General features: G+C 45.1%; 2 protein-coding genes across 5 annotated transcripts in view; both read right to left on the bottom strand.

The window, feature by feature from the left end:
* The window catches only part of LOC115202259 (protein FAM13A), a 78,932-nt gene extending 74,790 nt beyond the window's left edge, over positions 1-4,142 (bottom strand). For both annotated transcript variants that reach the window (XM_029766279.1, XM_029766280.1), the window contains exon 1: positions 3,864-4,142. In XM_029766279.1, coding sequence (XP_029622139.1) covers positions 3,864-3,890 — 27 coding nt within the window. In that variant the 5' untranslated portion in view covers positions 3,891-4,142. The remainder of the gene's footprint in view (positions 1-3,863) is intronic.
* A 305-nt stretch (positions 4,143-4,447) lies between these two features.
* Positions 4,448-20,091, bottom strand: part of zgc:154142 (CUB and Tryp_SPc domain-containing protein) — a 32,986-nt gene continuing 17,342 nt past the window's right edge. The window contains exons 10-26 of one of the 3 annotated variants that reach the window (XM_029766276.1): positions 19,125-19,367; positions 18,237-18,422; positions 16,361-16,470; positions 16,004-16,104; positions 14,171-14,448; positions 13,013-13,179; positions 12,655-12,838; positions 11,981-12,199; positions 10,793-10,927; positions 9,783-10,004; positions 9,385-9,567; positions 8,759-8,871; positions 8,535-8,629; positions 8,289-8,382; positions 7,896-8,091; positions 6,096-6,256; positions 4,448-5,291 (exon numbers count right to left, since the gene is read on the bottom strand). In XM_029766276.1, coding sequence (XP_029622136.1) covers positions 5,106-5,291; positions 6,096-6,256; positions 7,896-8,091; positions 8,289-8,382; positions 8,535-8,629; positions 8,759-8,871; positions 9,385-9,567; positions 9,783-10,004; positions 10,793-10,927; positions 11,981-12,199; positions 12,655-12,838; positions 13,013-13,179; positions 14,171-14,448; positions 16,004-16,104; positions 16,361-16,470; positions 18,237-18,422; positions 19,125-19,367 — 2,873 coding nt within the window. In that variant the 3' untranslated portion in view covers positions 4,448-5,105. The remainder of the gene's footprint in view (positions 5,292-6,095; positions 6,257-7,895; positions 8,092-8,288; positions 8,383-8,534; positions 8,630-8,758; positions 8,872-9,384; positions 9,568-9,782; positions 10,005-10,792; positions 10,928-11,980; positions 12,200-12,654; positions 12,839-13,012; positions 13,180-14,170; positions 14,449-16,003; positions 16,105-16,360; positions 16,471-18,236; positions 18,423-19,124; positions 19,368-20,091) is intronic. The other 2 variants (XM_029766278.1, XM_029766277.1) reach the window with 2 other exon arrangements.

Genomic DNA, 20,091 nt, shown 5'->3' with positions numbered 1-20,091 from the left:
CATAAATATGGGTTATATTTACAATGGTGATTGTTTTTCACTGGTTGCCCTTTTCTTGTGGCAACAGGTCACACATCTTGCTGCTGTGATGGAACACTGTGGTATTTCACCCAGTAGATATGAGAGTTTATCAAAATTGTTTTCTAATTCTTTGTGGGTCTGTGTAATATGGGGGAAATAAACTAGGCAAAAAAAGAAATGTCCGCTCTGTCAACTGCGTTTATTTTCAGCAAACTTAACATGTGTAAATATTTGTATGAACATAACAAGATTCAACAACTGAGACATAAACTGAACAAGTTCCACAGACATGTGACTAACAAAAATGGAACAATGTGTCCCTGAACAAAAGGGCGGTCAACATCAAAAGTAACAGTCAGTATCTGGTGTTGCCACCAGCTGCATTAAGTACTGCAGTGCATCTCCTGCTCATGGACTGCACCAGATTGGCCAGTTCTTGCTGTGAGATGTTACCCCACTCTTCCACCAAGGCACCTGCAAGTTCCCGGACATTTCTGCGGGGAATGGCCCTAGCCCTCACCCGCCGATCCAACAGGTCCCAGACGTGCTCAATGGGATTGAGATCCGGGCTCTTCGCTGGCCATGGCAGAACACTGCAGGAAATCACACACAGAACGAGCAGTATGTCTGGTGGCATTCTCATGCTGGAGGGTCATGTCAGGATGAGCCTGCAGGAAGGGTACCACATGAGGGAGGAGGATGTCTTCCCTGTAATGCACAGTGTTGAGATTGCCTGCAATGACAACAAGCTCAGTCCGATGATGCTGTGACACACCGCCCCAGACCATGACGGACCCTCCATCTCCTCCATCTCGATCCTGCTACAGAGTACAGGCCTCGGTGTAACGCTCATTCCTTCGACGATAAACGCGAATCCGACCATCACTGGTGAGACAAAACCGCGACTCGTCAGTGAAGAGCGCTTTTTGCCAGTCCTGTCTGGTCCAGCGATGGTGGGTTTGTGCCCATAGGCGACGTTGTTGCCGGTGATGTCTGGTGAGGACCTGCCTTACAACAGGCCTACAAGCCCTCAGTCCAGACTCTCTCAGCCTATTGCGGACAGTTTGAGCACTGATGGAGGGATTGTGCGTTCCTGGTGTAACTCGGGCTGTTGTTGTTGCCATCCTGGACCTGTCCCGCAGGTGTGATGTTCGGAAGTACCAATCTTGTGCACATGTTGTTACACGTGGTCTGCCACTGCGAGGACAATCAGCTGTCCATCCTGTCTCCCTGTAGCGCTGTCTTAGGCGTCTCACAGTACGGACATTGCAATTTATTGCCCTGGCCACATTTGCAGTCCTCATGCCTCCTTGCGGCATGCCTAAGGCACGTTCACGCAGATGAGCAGGGACCCTGGGCATCTTTCTTTTGGGTTTTATCAGAGTCAGTAGAAAGGCCTCTTAAGTGTCCTACATTTTCATAACTGTGACCTTAATTGCCTACCATCTGTAAGCTGTTAGTGTCTTAACGACCGTTCCACAGGTGCATGTTCATTAATTGTTTATGGTTCATTGAACAAGCATGCGAAACGGTGTTTAAACCCTTTACAATGAAGATCTGTGAAGTTATTTGGAATTTTACGAATTATCTTTGAAAGACAGGGTCCTGAAAAAGGGATGTTTCTTTTTTTGCTGAGTTTATGCGTCTCTAATATGGTCATACATTTGGCAGCTCAGTTTCCAACTCATTTTGTGGGCAGTGTGCACATAGCCTGTCTTCTCTTGAGAGCCAGGTCTGGCTACAGTGACCTTTCTCAATAGCAAGGCTATTACATAGTCAAAGCTTTCCTTCATTTTGGGTCAGTCTCAGTGGTCAACTATTCTGCCACTGTGTACTCTCTGTTTAGGGACAAATAGCATTCTAGTTTGCTCAGTTTTTTTGTTAATTCTTTCCAATGTGTCAAGTAACTATCTTTTTGTTTTATCATGATTTGGTTAATTGGTCTAATTGTGTTGCTGTCCTGGGGCTCTGTGTGGTCTATTTATGCTTGTGAACAGAGCCCCAGGACCAGCTTGCTTAGGGGACTCTTCTCCAGGTTCATCTCTCTGTAGGTGATGGCTTTGTTATGGAAGGTTTGGGAATCGCTTCCTTGTAGGTGGGTGTAGAATTGAACGCCTCTCTCTAACTCACACACACCAACTTTACTTACTTATCAGTGTAATCTTTGAATGATTCTTGCCAACTACTATAATCTTTCAACTACATATTACATACACATGAAAGGAAATGCATGCTAATACCTAATGGCCTCTAGCTTGCTACTCTATTGTTGACTAGACCATTATATTGTGATTAGCCCTTTTATCCCCTCTCCTGTCATCTTCACTCTCTCCTCCCCTCCCACCAGAGGACCAGAGGGACATTCTTTCACTACTGCTACAACCTCTTGACGCTGTAAAATAATGGCTTCCTATAAACACCTGGAGGGCCATGACAGTACAGATGAAGGATGATAATTTGATCACCCTGCTACAGGATAACTTTCCTGCAATGCAGGAAATGTAAAACATGTAGTGCATTTGAGGTTTTAAAAGGCTTCTGAAGTTTGTAATTTCCACCCCGAAATTTCAGACTTGACCTTCCCTTACGAAAAATGTATCAACCCCTACAAAAATGTCCATGAATTATAATCCACATAATAATTCACATTTCCTGTTGCTGCAGGATTATTTTCCTGCTTTTGCAAACTGGCTCAAATTAAGATCCTACATTTGTAGCAACTGTTGAGTGTTGAAGAGAGTAGTCCATACACTCTTCAACTACTTGTGAACACTTGAGAAAGCATGCTTCTTTTAAAGTCCACCATTACTCCTGAGTGTCTCGATGGGATGCGAGAGCCTATTCTCATTTACATAGCTTTTTCGAATAAATAAATTATATGGTGATTTTAGACCACACAGAAATGTTGCTGCCTCCCTAACTGACTCACAGAGGGGGATAGCATGCCCTAGCATGCTTCTTCTTCTTCCCTCCCCCTCTTTGTCTCTCCCAATGTGGGTGACCGTAGGAGCAACTGGTATGGCAGCACCACAGGAAAAACAGTCCTAGCAGTAACAACAGCTGCTCAACTACAAGTCTGTAGTGGTGACTAGCTCGTTTCACAGACTTCATACGATGGGTAGTTGTTGTCCTTATAAGGCAAGTAATCCTGAGACTATTGAGGGAACGGACTAGGGTTTACTCATAACATTCCTCAAATGTTCCTAGTGCAAAATATATATATATATTTTTAGGAGTTTGTCACAACGGCTTTCATTACAGACTCCCATTTAAAAACTGAGTCACTGGATCATTGCTAAGGAACATAGACTCAGGTAGAGTTAGTTAGCATAAAGGTATCCCTGTTCTGGTCATGCTGCCATGATGCCATCTCTACTGGGTTTATGTGTTGTAGCCCATTAGAGAAGTCTGATGTCGAGTAAGAGTTACCGGGGAGAGAAAAGCTTGGTCTAACTACTGAACACATAGTGCTGGAGAACGTACTTCACTGTCAGTAAACACATCTTGTCCCTGTTACTCTGATGTGTGTTTGTGTTCAGTAACCTAAATAAAGTTCTTTTGAAGGTGGAGGGAGATGTAGAGAGAGAGAGGAAAGTGTTTCAGTGCCAGGAAGAAACAGACTGCAGAACTGTGACAGCTAGAAGACATTTTAAAAAGACTCTCTCTGTGCCCAGACCGATAAAAATCCATCTCTCGCTGTCACACACACAAAAGAGTGTGTTGCCTATGGCTGAGTGAACTGTAAGAGTGTCCCGTTATACATCCATAAAGCCCCACCGAGATAGAAGCCCCTGTGCCTGCCAGCCGGGTCGGCTGAGGAAAAAGGCTTTGTAGCTACTTACACAGATGGTGAGCGCTCCTGCCCCCATTCTCTCAGGGAAATGCCTGCAGTCTGCAGAAAAGAAGGATGAAGAAAAATGACTATCCTCCCTTCTTCTCCCTGTCTTCACTCTTGTCCCGGATACACACCGCCTAAATCTTGCCCAACGCTGGCAAACCCTTTCCCCCAGACTAGTGCCATCCAAAGTCCCCAATCAACAGCAAAAAGAATCCAAGGTAGAGTGAGGAACAATGGATAAAGACTCCAGTCTACACAGGAGATTCCTGGTTTTACAACCCCCTGTTCTGAATCACAGATTAGTGGCTGGCTGTCTCCTCCTGGGCTGAAATCTGAGCCCCGCGCTCTCATTGGCTGAGGGAATGGGTCATGTGACTAAAGGAATATCATTTTGAAGAGTCTGCCTGTAGGATTTGGCTGAGTCAGAAGGGAGAATGGATGACAGTATACTAAGGCTGGGGAGGAAAGGGGGATTTGGAGGTAAAGCTGTGTTTGAAGTTTAACATCCTACATCCACACAAAGAGGATTTTATAAGCCTTGTAAGGTAATATGTAGAATCACATTAGTGTTCCAGAAGTGGGGAAATATGCAAAATAAGGATTTTATTCAAAGGTCCAGAACGGAAGCAATTGTAACATGAAACATGATCACATTACTTACAATATTTCTACATGGTGAGAATAGGAGTTTGATATACAGACATTATACAAAAAGTATTCCCACAATCATCTGTGCTGGTATACACAGTATAATCCTAATGTCCATAAGGTACTATGGTGCTGTAGTGTATTATACCTCCCTACTGGAGCCGCAGGTAGCCTGGCGGCTAAGAGCGTTCGGACAGATTTGAAACCCCGAGCCGACTAGGTGAAATACTGTATCAGCCGATGTGCCCATGAGCAAGGCACTTAACCCTAATTGCTCCTTTAAGTCACACTGGGTAAGAGCATCTGCTAAATGACTAAAATATATTATGAAACCTCTTGGGGCCTGCAGTGTATAAATACTGTAGTGTTAAACCTTTATGAGTGTAGAAGGTAGGATCAAGCTGCCCTAACAGGATCAGATCATTCCCCACCTACCTAATAGAGCGTGTTACGCATCAGGTTAAACTAATCTGATCATAGCTCTGTGGTTAGATTCCAATTCCAACCCACACTATCCAGCCTGACAAAAGAGTTCTGAGATGAGTAATTATAATCTGAACCTAGATCTGTGGTTAGGTAGCAACAATTTTGGCTTAGTTTAGCGACTCTCATAGATGAACCTCTTCATGTTATCATCGATCCAGTCGTTGAAGGAGGACACTCTGGTGAACACAGAGGGTTTCTTGTCCTTGATACAGCCGAAGGCGCCGAAGCTGACGATGCCGTGGACCTCCCAAGGGTCTGAGGCTGAGGGTTGGCAGGCGAAGGGGCCACCTGAGTCACCCTGCAGAGGAGGAGAGGAGAGGGGATGAGGAGAGGATCGAGGGATGAGGAGAAAGGAGAGTGAACATTTGAATGTAACTATAGATGACAACTAAAATATTAAAAGGATTGAACCAGCAACTGTCCCAAAAGAGTTGGATTACTTTTATCGACATAGTCTTGCAAAGAACATAATCGCTAGTGAATTATTTTCAGACATGAATTCACATCATAGGATAGGAAGCACACGTACTCATCGTACTCAGGCTACCAAGGCTATACAGTAACAAACTACTTTACAGAGGGAAAGAACAACACAGAGTAGCGCAAGAGCTGCTGGGTAAAATACATAGCAGCACGTGGCGGTCAAAGACTCACACTGCTGTCATTCATATGGACCTCATTATGACAGACAACTATGTAGTTCCCGTGCTCTTTGTCCTCTGTCCCACCACAACAACAAACTAATTAAACCATTATCAAGGCTGACTGATCACAAACAAGTGCTATGTGCTGGGTTACATAATGCATTCCAATCAGGAGAAACCACTGGACTGTATTATCCTTGTGTAATATAATAACAAGCCACTTGGTCTCGGTAGAAGCCAAGGTGATACAACCAGCCAACCCACCATAACCTACCCTTACCTACCCCAAAACTAAGCACCAAAGCTGGTTAGTTGGGTTGAACAACCAGGCTTTCTCCTAACCCCTCCTAGCGCAAAACGAGCCACTCTCTGGGTAATAGGTTGTACCACCAGGCTCTCTCCCTTCCTCCCCTTGCCCAAAACGAGGCACTGTAGCTGGGTAGGGGTCCGTAGTCTACCTGGCAGGCTGACTTGAGCTCGTCTGGAGACTCGTATCCGGCACAGATCATGGAGGGTCTCAGGGTGTCCCACCAGTAGGCTGGCTTACTGCAAGTGGCGAAGGGGACGATGGGCAGGGCTGCCTGGTTCAACTTCTCAGATACAACAGGGAAGAGGCTACCTGGAGAGAGAGAGATGGGAGGAAGGGGGAGGGCCATCGTGTTAGGGGAGTGGCTAGACAGGCATGCCCATGTAATGTTCCCATGCAAATGTCTATAATGACCATTACAACTGCTGTCTAATTCAACATGGACATGATCACATGGTCGCCATGCTGGCTAGCTTCTTAGCTTGCAAGCCTCGCTATCCTCATTGAACCCGTCGTGAATAGCCTTAACATATCACTCCTCCTTGTATCTCTATACATGACGGATCAATAATGGATATCCAGTATGTCTACTAGCTATGTATGTTATAGTCCTATACTAGAGTAATCGCTGAGAGTCAATGGGAGCTCAGATAGATATAACAGAACAGAAGATGTTAAAGTCAGATATAGCATTGTATGTTTGTGTCGCTGCCTTGTCACTGTGTGAGAGGTTGATTGCTTTCTCTGTCTCTCTCTCTGGGGTCATCTGCTGCAGTGCTGAGTTGATTTAGACTCTATACGTGGTGTCAGTACTGTGCTGAGTTGATTTAGACTCTATACGTGGTGTCAGTACTGTGCTGAGTTGATTTAGACTCTATACGTGGTGTCAGTACTGTGCTGAGTTGATTCAGACTCTATACGTGGTGTCAATACTTTGCTGAGTTGATTCAGACTCTATACGTGGTGTCAATACTTTGCTGAGTTGATTCAGACTCTATACGTGGTGTCAATGCCGTGCTGAGTTGATTCAGACTCTATACGTGGTGTCAATACCGTGCTGAGTTGATTCAGACTCTATATGTGGTGTCAGTGCTGTGCCACCTGGCCTCATGAAAACTTTATCAGCCCTGAAAGGAACATGACACACCCAGTCAGCCAACACCAGGCTTTGCGTTAATATTGTAGCCTGCTTATAATCCCTCCTCAGAGAGGAAAGCTCTGTTAACGTCAGTCAAGTGTCAAGTACAGTGGGAGCTGGGTGAGATGGGTGGAGCTATCACTGTCAGTGTGAGGAGAGGTTCTTTGGGGCTGATGTTGTTATAGCATCATAAAATAGTTAAAAGTTTAGTCTCAGCAGAGGTAGCTGTTGCTATGCAATATGTGCCGTGTTTTTAAAGGTGTATTTAAATGGTGTATTTTCAAATGTGTATTTGAAGTTGTCACGGGTGTCGTAGGGATTGGACCAAAACGCAGCGGGAACGTGTAAACTCATCTTCTTATTTTATTAAAGAAGGAAAACAAAAGAAACACGTATACAAAAACAACAAACACTAAACAGCCCCGTCACGAACACAAAACAGGAAATAACTACCCACAAATCCCATAGAAAAAACACCCCTCTTAAATAGGACCTTCAATTAGAAGCAACGAGGAGCAGCTGCTTCCAATTGAAGGTCAACCCAATAAACACCACATAGAAATAGACATACTAGAACTAACATAGAAATAGACTAACAAGAACATAGCCCAACAAACCCCGAAACACTCTAAACAAACACCCCCTGCCACGCCCTGACCAAACAATACAATAACAAACAATCTCTTTTACTGGTCAGGACGTGACAGAAGTGGTGTGTCATGTATCTGAATTGCAAGGGTGTGTGTCTGTGTATGTGCACCTACGAGTGTGCCTATTGATAAACTACTATTCCCAAAAAACATAAAAACATACCTTTCTCGTCGCCCCACCCCGTGACGTAGCAGGGTTTCCCAGCAGGCATCAGTGCGCCGAGCGCCGGCAGACACACGGGACTAATCTCCCTGGTCATGTTGACTGCAGAGCTCAAATGCACCAGGGCGATGTCATTAGTGATGTCCGTCTTGTCCTGCTCGTACACGAAGCCCTTGTGCCTGATGATGCCGTCCACCTGGAGTCAAAGAAATCAAATGGAACTTTATTTTTTTAAATTAATAAATCGCAACCTACTTTACAGTAAAACAATAGAAATGAAGGAGATAAAAAACAATCAATGACAATACAGAAAGAGAGACATCATATTACAATTTATACTTAGGTAATACATGCTTTTATATCTCAATAAATAAACATTAATATGCTGTCCACCTTGTAGCAGGCCTCATGGTAAGGGAGGTCCCGGGACGAGTTCATGTGGTGTTTACCCAGACACATGCGCCAATAGGTGGGGTTACCCAGAGGCCTGGATGGGGTCGAGGGAGAAGGGATTTTTGGTTAAGGTTGAAAAGTTAAAGGGAGTTTCTATTATTACTTGTAACTCACATTTTGTGATTGGATAGAATAATGTGTTAATGTGAGGTTTGTGTGTGTGTGTGCGCGTGCGCGCGTGCTTACGCCATGAAGCAGTGAGCGGCCGTCAGGACCCATTCTTTGTGGATCAGGGAGCCTCCACAGCCATGCATGTAGGGGATGGGATTGAACGGACTGGCCTGAAGAGAGAGAGAGATTCATCGACATACATGATTACACGCACACACACAAACATGTAGGCACTAGTTGCAAATAAGTCCTGCACATACGCGCTTGTGCACACACACACACACTAACCCAGGCCTCACCTGCATGGAGACTTGCCAGGGCCAGGAGTGGGGCACAGCCTCTACCCCGTTGACCACTCTCAAGGTGGCACTACTGGGGGGTACAGCAGGGCTGCCACACGTCTCAGGCCAGCCTATAGGAAGAAGAGAGACAGGTCAATATACAGTTAATAAAAGGTACTCATGAAAGTCTTTTCAAAGTGTCAGTCAGTGGGAAATGTCACCTTGCTGTTGGAAAGGGATAGCCACTTATAACTGAAGTCTGGTTGAGCTGGCAAAGCTCCAATTGATGTACCTAGAGACAATGCCTCTGTAGTAAACATAGCAGTTGTCCAGATGAACTTCCCATGAGGAGAAGGTAGAAGTTGGCCATTTTTATTTAATTTAAATCTTTCTTTTGACAGGGAGTCATGCTGAGACCAAGGTCACTTTTACAGATGAGCCCTGTATACACATCAATATTTACATCAATACATGAAAAGCAAAACACAATCATAGAAAAACACATTCTCAGTAAAATGGTCCTCAATCTGCATTTGGCACAGATCTAAGGTCAGATATTTTTATTCCCCCTAATGGTTCATGTTAGGATTTGTGTCAGGGTAATCTGATCCTCGATCTGTGGTTAACCAGTGGTTGTAACTTACTGATAGTGATGTTGTCCCATGGGTTAGCGGGAGGGGGAGGCAGAGTGGGGAACACATTGGCATCAGTGGTCCAGTAACCACGGAAACCCTTCTCCACATTGGCTTGGTTGCTGAGGAAACGGACCACAGCCGTGTTGCCGACGACAGTAACTTCGGGGGGCGGGGCAAAGCCACAGAAGCGACCTGCACAGGTAACCAAGTACAAATAAGAAAAGTATGTTATTGAAGTAATGTAGATTTATCACATGTACTTAGTTACATTGATCAAAGTAATACACCCTTGAAAAAAATGACAATTTGTAACTTGAATCCACAGCAGTTTGCAGAAATCCAACAAAATATCCTCTATGAATTCTATTTCAATGGCGTCTCTATTGTGTTATCTCTATGGTACCAACCTTGTGAGGTCAACCCTGCTCCACTGTAGATCTCCACGTAGTCCACACACTGTCCCAGCTGGTTCACGGCCTGCACCTCAAAATGGGTGAAGACAATGTGGATGTTCTTAGCTGAGGGGATGGAGATACGCCAGGTACACACAGCCTGGTCTAGGTAGTTGTTAGGCCAGTTAGGAGAGGTGAGTTCTCCCTGCTCACTGCTGAAGACACCTCCACATGAAGCTGTAGGGGGAAGAGGGAGAGAGGAGGGTGGGGAGAGTCTGTGTGTAAAGACTATGTGTAAATCCATAAGAATGTTAGGCTTAGTGGTGAATCTGAAGGTGCGCCTAAGCAGTGATCTGAAGTCAGATATGTATTCCGCCATTGCCGCCATATGGTGACTGTTCACATTAGGAGGGTTGCTAAAGGTGCTGATCCTAGAACTGTGCTTAGAGGCTTCTTCCACAAGGAACGTCTGTCCATTCACCCAGCTCCACTCACCCTGGCTGGGGTCCACAGCCTTCCAGGAGGCCCTGAAGCCCAGCTCCATTCACCCTGGCTGGGGTCCACAGCCTTCCAGGAGGCCCTGAAGCCCAGCTCCACTCACCCTGGCTGGGGTCCACAGCCTTCCAGGAGGCCCTGAAGCCCAGCTCCACTCACCCTGGCTGGGGTCCACATCCTTCCAGGAGGCCCTGAAGCCCAGCTCCACTCACCCTGGCTGGGGTCCACAGCCTTCCAGGAGGCCCTGAAGCCCAGCTCCACTCACCCTGGCTGGGGTCCACATCCTTCCAGGAGGCCCTGAAGCCCAGCTCCACTCACCCTGGCTGGGGTCCACAGCCTTCCAGGAGGCCCTGAAGCCCAGCTCTACTCACCCTGGCTGGGGTCCACAGCCTTCCAGAAGGCCCTGAAGCCCAGCTCCACTCACCCTGGCTGTGGTCCACAGCCTTCCAGGAGGCCCTGAAGCCCAGCTCTACTCACCCCGGCTGTGGTCCACAGCCTTCCAGGCGGCCCTGAAGCCCAGCTCCACTCACCCTGGCTGGGGTCCACTGCCTTCCAGGAGGCCCTGAAGCCAGTGTCCACCACCTTGTTGTTGGAGGTGAAATAGAGGCTCAGTCTGTCACCGATACTCACTAGGTCCTGAGGGTGAATGTGACTGCAGTAGGTTCCTACAAAGGAGACATAAGGAGGTTATAAGGTGACATACTGATGTTATAAGGTGATGTGGTGAGGTTATAAAGATACATTAAGGGGTCATAAAGAGACATGCAGTGCATCACTTAATTGGTCTCCTCTCCTTCATATGTACTGACTTGAAAATACAGGATATAGAGAAGCAAGATCTTTCTGATACGAGACAAATCAAGGGTTTCAAAGGCTAATCAAACATTGTTGGCTGAATCTTTTTGTGCAAACAGTCTCCTGGGCCTTAATCTACAACTGTCATTATGATAACGACAGTAATCTGTCTACTGTGATTAATGATATTCAACTACCCTATTATCAAGTCCATCAATATGTGTCCTGGCTGACAAAGCTTATCAGTTGTTGAAGAGACAAGAGCCTTCTCTGTTACAGCTTTCTTGTCAGTGTTTCATCTTGCCTTCCAGTCAGTTGTACGGCTGCCAGAGCAAACAACTTGACTCTGAAATGTCATTTACTCTTAATCATATTGGAAAGTAATGACATTGACGTGTTTGAGGTGAGACACAATAAAGCACACAGTAATCTCATTTATCAGACACAATAAAGCACACAGTAATCTCATTTATCAGACACAATAAAGCACACAGTAATCTCATTTATCAGACACAATAAAGCACACAGTAATCTCATTTATCAGACACAATAAAGCACACAGTAATCTCATTTATCAGACACAATAAAGCACACAGTAATCTCATTTATCAGACACAATAAAGCACACAGTAATCTCATTTATCAGACACAATAAAGCACACAGTAATCTCATTTATCAGACACAATAAAGCACACAGTAATCTCATTTATCAGACACAATAAAGCACACAGTAATCTCATTTATCAGACACAATAAAGCACACAGTAATCTCATTTATCAGACACAAGAGACCCCGCAAATTAATCGTCAGACAGGGTGTGTGTGTGCTCCCGCAAGCCACAGACATATGCACACACCCCACATCACCTACCCCCCCTCCTCCCACACACACACCAAAGACCCTTACATACGGCTGTACTACCTAGGCTGGCTAAGCTGTCGTTGATGGTGACCTTGTCGTTGAGACACAGCCGGGTGTCCTCCAGGTAGAAGTTGTGGAAGTGCAGGTGGACCAGTTTACCGTCGGGCACCTTGATGTGCCACTGGCAGTGGGCGCCGTTACTGTAGCTGCCCGGGTGCCCTATGCTGGACAACACGCCGCTCTCGCCAGTCATGTCCTTTGGCCCGCCGCAGCCAGATGCTACAAAGAGAGGAGGAAAGGGGATGGGGAGTAAGTTGAAGGGAGGACAGAAGGAGAGATGAGGAGGGAGAACAAGAAGGGACAGAGAGAGAAAGAGGGGGGTCGGAAAGAGAGGGAAAGAGAGAGAGAGAAAGGAGCAGAAAAAAAGATGTCACACCACTCCAAATCAACCAAAAAGCTTGATATTAGAAACCGATTTAGACCGGTTGGAACCAGTTCTCGAGTGGCGGAGCGGTCTAAGGCACTGCATCTCAGTGCTAGAGGTGTCACTACAGAGCCTGGTTCGATTCCAGGCTGTATCACAACCGGCCGTGATTGGGAGTCCCATAGGGCGGCGCACAACTGGCCAATCGTCGTCCGGGTTAGGGTTTGGCTGGGGTAGGATGTCATTGTAATAATTTGTTCTTAACTGACTTGTCTAGTTAAATAAAGGTTAAATACAATAAATAACCTACTGTGCTGCTTGTACATGTCCGTGCGGATGACATTCTCCATCCAGGGGATGTAGGCCGAGACACGGGTGAACACAGAGGGTTTCCTGTCCATGATGCAGCCGTTGGGACCAAAGCTGGTGATGCCGTGCACCTCCCAGGGAGCGTTGGGAGAGTCCTGGCACACCAGGGGACCGCCTGAATCCCCCTGTGTAACATGACGAGGGTCAACAGCACTTCATTTTGATGACATCATCAACACAACCATGACATCATTAATCAAATAGTCTTTTTTGTATCATGTAATCACTGCATAAGTCAATGGATACGTTTTTGCATTATACAGTATAATACTATGCGGGTATATATCCCACTTGAGTACCTGACAGACAGACTTGAGCTCGTCAGGCAAGGTGTAGCCCATGCAGATCATGGAGGTCTTGACCTGGAACCACCAGTAGTCCATCTTCTTACATGTGTTGAAGGGCACCACCGGCAGGGACACCTGGTTCAGGGTCTCAGCCACTTTGGCATTCATGGAATCACCTGCTTAAAAAAGATAGAACCGGTTCATTTATTGTTTGGTCCTCAGCTACTTTGGTATTCATGGAATCGCCTGATTAAAAATAAATGAGTTGCTCCAGTTAATTTATTGTTATCAACTGATAGTGCTTGACATTTATTTTAGCCTAATCCTTTTTAGAAGCTTTTTCATAGAAAACTAAGGCTGTGTTTACACAGGCAGCCCAATTGTGATCTTTTTTTTCACTAGTTGGTATCAGATCAGCTCTGAAAAAGATCTGATTTGATTGGTCAAAAGACCAATTAGTGAACCAAAAAAAGATCAGAATTGAGCTGCCTGTGTGAACGCAGCCAAAGAAGTGTGCAGCGAGATCAAGGTTGAAATTCAGTGGATGTATTTTCAATTGTTAACCAACAGAGTATGGAAATAGGAAAACTGGTCAAGGAATTCATTACAGTGGTTGGATGGATTGTTGTATTTTGTTGTAGCTTGTACGTGCTTGTATATATTTGTGGAAGGGAAGAGTCATATGTTTTTTTCTGATAGGAAAATTAGGTCACAATCCTAATATCTTGCTCTGACTGTATCCCACTTATCTGCTCAATGCATATTGTAGCACCCTTAACCCAACCCCTAGCAACCTCGTCAAGAGATTTGGATCACTTTGCATAAGGTGTTGGGTTGATAGGCGCTGATCTGGGCTACCCCTCCAATTGGCTCCAATATCATGGTGTCCTCCAATAGGAGTCACAATAAATGGCAGACATCACAAAACATCTCAAGCCCTCACTAGTCTTCATCTCCACAGCCGGTGGCATAACATTGATTGTATCTGCACTACACAATGGCTGCGTCCCAAATGGCACCCTATTCCCTATGCAGTGTGCTACTTTTGACCAGGGCCCATAGGGCTCTATATAGGGAATAGGGAGGAATTTGGGACACATACAATTCCTCATACGAGACAAAAGAGGTCACAGCAAATCGTGGACGTCCCAAAGCCCCACAACCCCTCACCAGTCTCATCTCCCCATCCAGTGGCGTAACACTTCTTGCCCCCCTCCAGGACCTCCTCCAGGGATGGCAGGCAGGAGTAGGAGATCTGATCGCTGGGGGTCACTTCCCCACCCAGCCTGACGAGGGCGATGTCGAACTCCACCGTGGGCAACGTAGGGTACTTGAAGCCCTCGTGGCGGTAGATGCCCGTCACGCCGAAGCAGCGCTCCGTGTCTTCTGTGAATGTCAGGTTGTGTTTACCCAGGCACATTTTCCAGCGCTGGAGCTCGTCAGCATACCTGGAGAGAGAGAGAGTCACATATCATATATATCCTAATGTTTTGTACACTCATTGTATAAACACACACACACTGATGCAGACATCCTCCTTAACACAACCACCTATAACTACATCATAGAAATTGAATGATTTGACTTGGGGATATACCCTTGAAAGGATCTATTTCTTTGTACAAAACCAACCACCAACCGACAGAAAAACCTACATTGTACAGAGTTTGCTGGCAGCAGTAGCATACCATCAATTCCTGTCTATCAGCATGGTTCTCTGTGACAGGGCAGAATTAACTCTGTGGGTCATTATACACAGTTGGAGACATTCATTGGACTAACAAGACCCAGCACCAGCCCTGTAACAAGCCTAAGATAAGGACCTAGGTAATGGTTGTGACAGACAGAGGCATAGGCGTCCCAAAGAACTGCCTGTCTGCATTAAGATAACAGGCTCCAGACACAGGGAGGGACATTTTCTCAACTTTCATGGTCTAAAAATACTTTTCTGTTTTGTTTACTTAACAAGACACAGAACAATATTACGTAATGTCAGCTCAGTGGTGTAAAGTACTTAAGTAAAAATACTTTCACGTCCCAAGTCCTACTTAAGTAGTTTTTTGGGGTAGCTGTACCTTTCTTTACTATAGATTTTTTTTAACAACTTTTAGTTTTACTCCACTACATTCCTAAAGAAAATAATGTACTTTTTAATCCATACATTTTCCCTGACACCCAAAAGTACTTGTTACATTCTGAATGCTTAGCAACAGGGTAGGAACATTTTCCAATTCAAGTACATCAAGAAAAGATCCCTGGTCATCCCTACTGCCTCTTATCTGGCAGACTCACTAAACACAAATGCTCCGTTTGTAAGTTATGTCTGAGTGTTGTAGTGTGCCTGGCCTCTGGCACACTACAACAAGAAAATTGTGCTGTCTGTTTTGCTTAATATTAGGAATGTAAAATTATTTATACATTTACTTTTTCTTTTGATACTTAAATATATTTTAGCAATTACATTTACTTTTGATAATAAGTATATTTAAAACCAAATACTTTTAGACTTTTACTCAAGTAGCATTTTACTGGGTGACTTTCACTTTTACTTGAGTTATTTTCTATTAAGTTATCTTTACTTTTACTCAAGTATGACAATTGGGTACTTTTCACAACACTGTGTCAGCTCAATCAAATGTAAAAGGTACATTTTAAAATCTCAAAAGGTAAAAATGTTTGCCAAAATCATCTTGTTTTGTGCACACCATAGGGACATGCTGGCCTACATGTACGGTGATATGTACCTGTGACACAGTCGAGGGGAGTGCACATTTATAGGAATAGAATTACCGCCCAACACGGAATAGACCGTTGACTTGAATGGGAATGTCTGTTGTAGTAATTCTGTCTCTACGTCCCAAATGGCACCCTTTTCCCTATATATTTCACTAATTTTGACCAGGACCTAAGCGTCTCAAATGGCACCCTATTCCCTATAGGTCCTGGTCAAAAGTAGTGCCCTAAATAGGGTGCCATTTGGGACTCAACCTGTAGTTTACTCACCGTATGAAGCAATGGGCAGCTGTCATGACCCAGTTCTTATGGATGAGAGTTCCTCCGCAGGTGTGGAAGAACTTGGGCGTCTCCTGACTGCTAGGCCAAACCTGGGAAAATAAAACATCAGCTTTTAAAGTGATAGATCACCCAAATTATTCAATGACATGTTGGTTTCCTTAGCCTGTAAGCAGTCTATGGACAAGGTAAGACAGCAATCCATGCTATGGGCCGTGTCCCTAGACTGCTCATAGGGCAAGGAAACCAACATGTAATTTTGTAGAACTATTCCTTCAATTGTGAGCCAGTCGTGCCTATTTGTCTTCTAAATGATCCTAAATAGAGTTTAGACAGACAGTGTCTCACCTGCATGGACACCTGCCAGGGCCAGGAGTGGGGGTTGGCTGGCTCTCCATTGACGATGCGAGTGTGGATGGTGGGGGGAATGGCGGGTTTGCCACATGTGGTGGGCCATTCTAGAGTAACGGACAGAACAGTTGTTATCCTATCTGACATCAGCGATAAGACTACAGGGTTTTGATAGATAACTTTTCCCACAATCATCCTCTCCTCTCGGCTGTGCCCGACCAGAAACCCCCCCCGAGGCAGCACAATGCACAGTCCATCTGTAAAACTCGATTTCAGCAATTGGCTTGGCAGGGGCCCGGCCACCTGGGGCCCATCAAAGGGTAAAGAATGGGGCAAAGGGTAAGAGACAACCAGAGGGCAACTGCTGCACTAAGAGCACTTCATACTACACTGTCTGCATCCTAAAATGGCACCCTATTCCCTATACAGATAATAGTATACTAATTTTGACCAGAACCCTATTGGGCTCTGGTCAAAAGCAATGCACTATAGAGAATAGGGTGCCATTTGGAACATACCACGGTGTTTACAGCTCCACCAACTAATCTAGTTTTACTACACATCTGGGCACGGAGATTTGAACCAAATGGATCAGCTGAAAAAAATACAGGATTCTACTGTCATCTACAGACTGATCAGCTGAAATAAAGCCAGGATTCTACTGTACTCTACAGACTGGCCACCTGAAGGGCTTCTGGGGGGCGTTACATGATCTTAGGGTCGTTGTCCTGTTGGAGGGTGAACGTTCGCCCCAGTCTGAGGTCCTGAGCGCTCTCGCGCAGGTTTTCATCAAGGATCTCTCTGTACTTTGATCCGTTCATCTTTCCCTCAATCCTGACTGGTCTCCCAGTCCCTGCCGCTAAAAAACATCCCCACAGCATGATGCTGCCACCACCATGCTTCACCGTAGGGATGGTGCCAGATTTCCTCCAGATGTGACGCTTGGCATTCAGGCCAAAGAGTTTAATCTTGGTTTCATCAGACCAGAGAATCTCGTTTCTCACGGTCTGAGGGTCTTTAGGTGACTTTTGGAAAACTCCAAGCGGGCTGAGGGGTGGCTTCCGTCTGGCCACTCCACCATGAAGGCCTGATTGGTGGAGTGCTGCAGAGATGGTTGTCCTTCTGGAAGATTCTCTCATCTCCACAGAGGAACTCTGTAGCTCTGTCAGAGTGACCATCGGCTTCTTGGTCACCTCCCTGACCAAAGCCCTTCTCCCCCGATTGCTCAGTTTGACCGGGCGGCCAGCTCTAGGAAGAGTCTTGGTGGTTCCAAACTTCATCCATTTAAGAATGATGAGGCCACTGCGTTCTTAGGGACCTTCAATGCTGCAGAAATGTTTTGGTACCCTTCCCCAAAGCTGAGCCTCGACACAAACCTGTCTCGGTGCTCTACGGACAATTCCTTTGACCTCATGGCTTAGTTTTTGCTCTGTCATGCACTGTCAACTGTGGGACCTTATATAGACAGGTGTGTGCCTTTCCAAATCATGTCCAATCAATTGATTTTACCACAGGTGAACTCCAAATCAAGTTGTAGAAACATCTCAAGGATGATCAATGGAAACATGATGCACCTGAGCTCAATTTCGAGTCTCATATTAAAGGGTTTATTTCTATATTTTATACATTTGCAAAAATTCTCAAAACCTGTTTTCACTTTGTCATTATGGGGTATTGTGTGTAGATTGCTGAGGATTTTTTTAAACATTTAATCCATTTTAGAACAGGGCTGTAACGTAGCAAAATGCAGAAAAAGTAAAGGGATCTGAATACTTTCCGAAGGCACTGTATATACCTACAGTGATGTTGTCCCAGGGTTTGGGCTGTATAGGGGGTTCAGTGGGAAGAGGCTGGGTAAGGGTTAGGTACCTACCTACGGTGATGTTGTCCCAAGGGTTGGGCTGTACAGGGGGCTCAGTGGGAAGAGGCTGGGTGGTGTCTGTAGTCCAGTAGGCCCTGAAACCTTCAGCCTCCACGAAGAAGTCAGTATGGAAACGCATCACCAACTTGTTGCCCTTAGTTGTGATGGTGGCTGGGAGTTGGTCACCACACCATGGACCTGGTAAGTAAAAACAACAATACCAAAAATCACTTGCAAGTCAGTTGAGCTGCTTCTGTAACACCACTACTACTACTACTACTACTACTACTACTACTAATAGTACTACTACTACTGCTACTTCTACTACTGCTACTTCTACTACTGCTACTTCTACTACTACTACTACTACTACTACTACTACTACTACTGCTACTACTACTGCTACTACTGCTACTACTACAGATGTAGGATCTTAATTTGATCACCCTATTCCAGGAAAACTTTATTTGAGCTGTATCTGAAGTTTGTTATTTCCACTTTGAAATTTCAGACTTCATTTTCCCATATGGAAAATGTATCAACCCCTACAAAATATGCATTCATTATAATCCACATAATAATTCACATTTCCTGTTGCTGCAGGATTATTTTCCTGCTATAGCAATCTGGCTCAAATTAAGATTCTACATCTGTACTACTACTACTACTACTGCTTCTACTACTACTGCTACTATTACTTGTGCTGCTACTACTACTACTACCACTACTACTGCTAGTGCTGCTAGTGCTACTACTACTACTACTACTCTGTAACTTATCATTTTATTTATAAATAACCTTTCATAAAATTGGGTAACAATGTGTTGATGGTACACTAGCTGCAGCATCATTCAATCAACATTCAATCAAATGTTTAAAATCACCATATTTCGTACTCACCGTGTTTTGTACTCTCAGCTCCGTCATTATAGATGTCGTATGCCACCATGTAATCCAAGCATTTGGAAGTGAAAATATCCTTGGCTTCCACGTTGAAGTGGGTGAACGTCAGGGTTATGGTCTTCCCTTTGGGCACCTCCACACTCCACATGCACTCGCTGGCCGCCTTGTAGTTCATAGGCCAGTTCTGAGACTTACTAACCCCTTTTAACTCATGGGAGGCCCCCCCGCATCCCTGGATCGCTGTAGAATGAAGGTGGGGGTTAGTGTGTACATACTGTATGCATGTGTGTGTGTGTGTGTGTGCGTGTGCGTGTGTATGTCCATTCATGGGTCAGTGCGTGTGTGTGTAAGTGCATGTATGCGTCCTTGTATGGGTGTGTGTGTGTGTGTGTGTGCATGTGCGTGTGCGTGTGCGTGTGTATGTCCATTCATGGGTCAGTGCGTGTGTGTGTAAGTGCATGTATGCGTCCTTGTGTGGGTGTGTGTGTGTGTCTGAATGATGATAGTGAGCAGACGGGAAATAAACAGATTAGAGTAGATGAGCTGCAGCCTCCTCAACATTAGCCAGAGAGCAGAGTAGAATTTACTCAGTAGTAAGCACAGTGTGTCACAGTGATAAACAGCCAGTGCAAGCCTATGCAATACACCCTAATGTAGCTGGTCGATCAGCCCTGGTATCTGGCTCTCCCTGTTTATTTAAAGATGGAGTGTATGTGTGTTTACTCAGATGGAGCGGGTCCGTGGAGTTTGTAACAGAAATAAACGTTTAATACATCCACTTTACATACATCTTGATATCTCTTTAAATGTGGGTGTTGACATCCATGAACTGAAATGTCTGAACAACTAAAAAAAACAGTAGTATAATGGCAAAAAAACGCCAAGGTAAAACAGCAGTTGAAAACGTTAAAGTGACCACATCAGAACAAATGACTTAACAAAAAACAAATCCTCCTTCTGGCCT

The sequence above is a fragment of the Salmo trutta genome, chromosome 11 (assembly GCF_901001165.1).
Source record: "Salmo trutta chromosome 11, fSalTru1.1, whole genome shotgun sequence".
Lineage (NCBI taxonomy): Eukaryota > Metazoa > Chordata > Actinopteri > Salmoniformes > Salmonidae > Salmo > Salmo trutta.
This window is presented reverse-complemented; position numbering and strand designations above follow the sequence as displayed.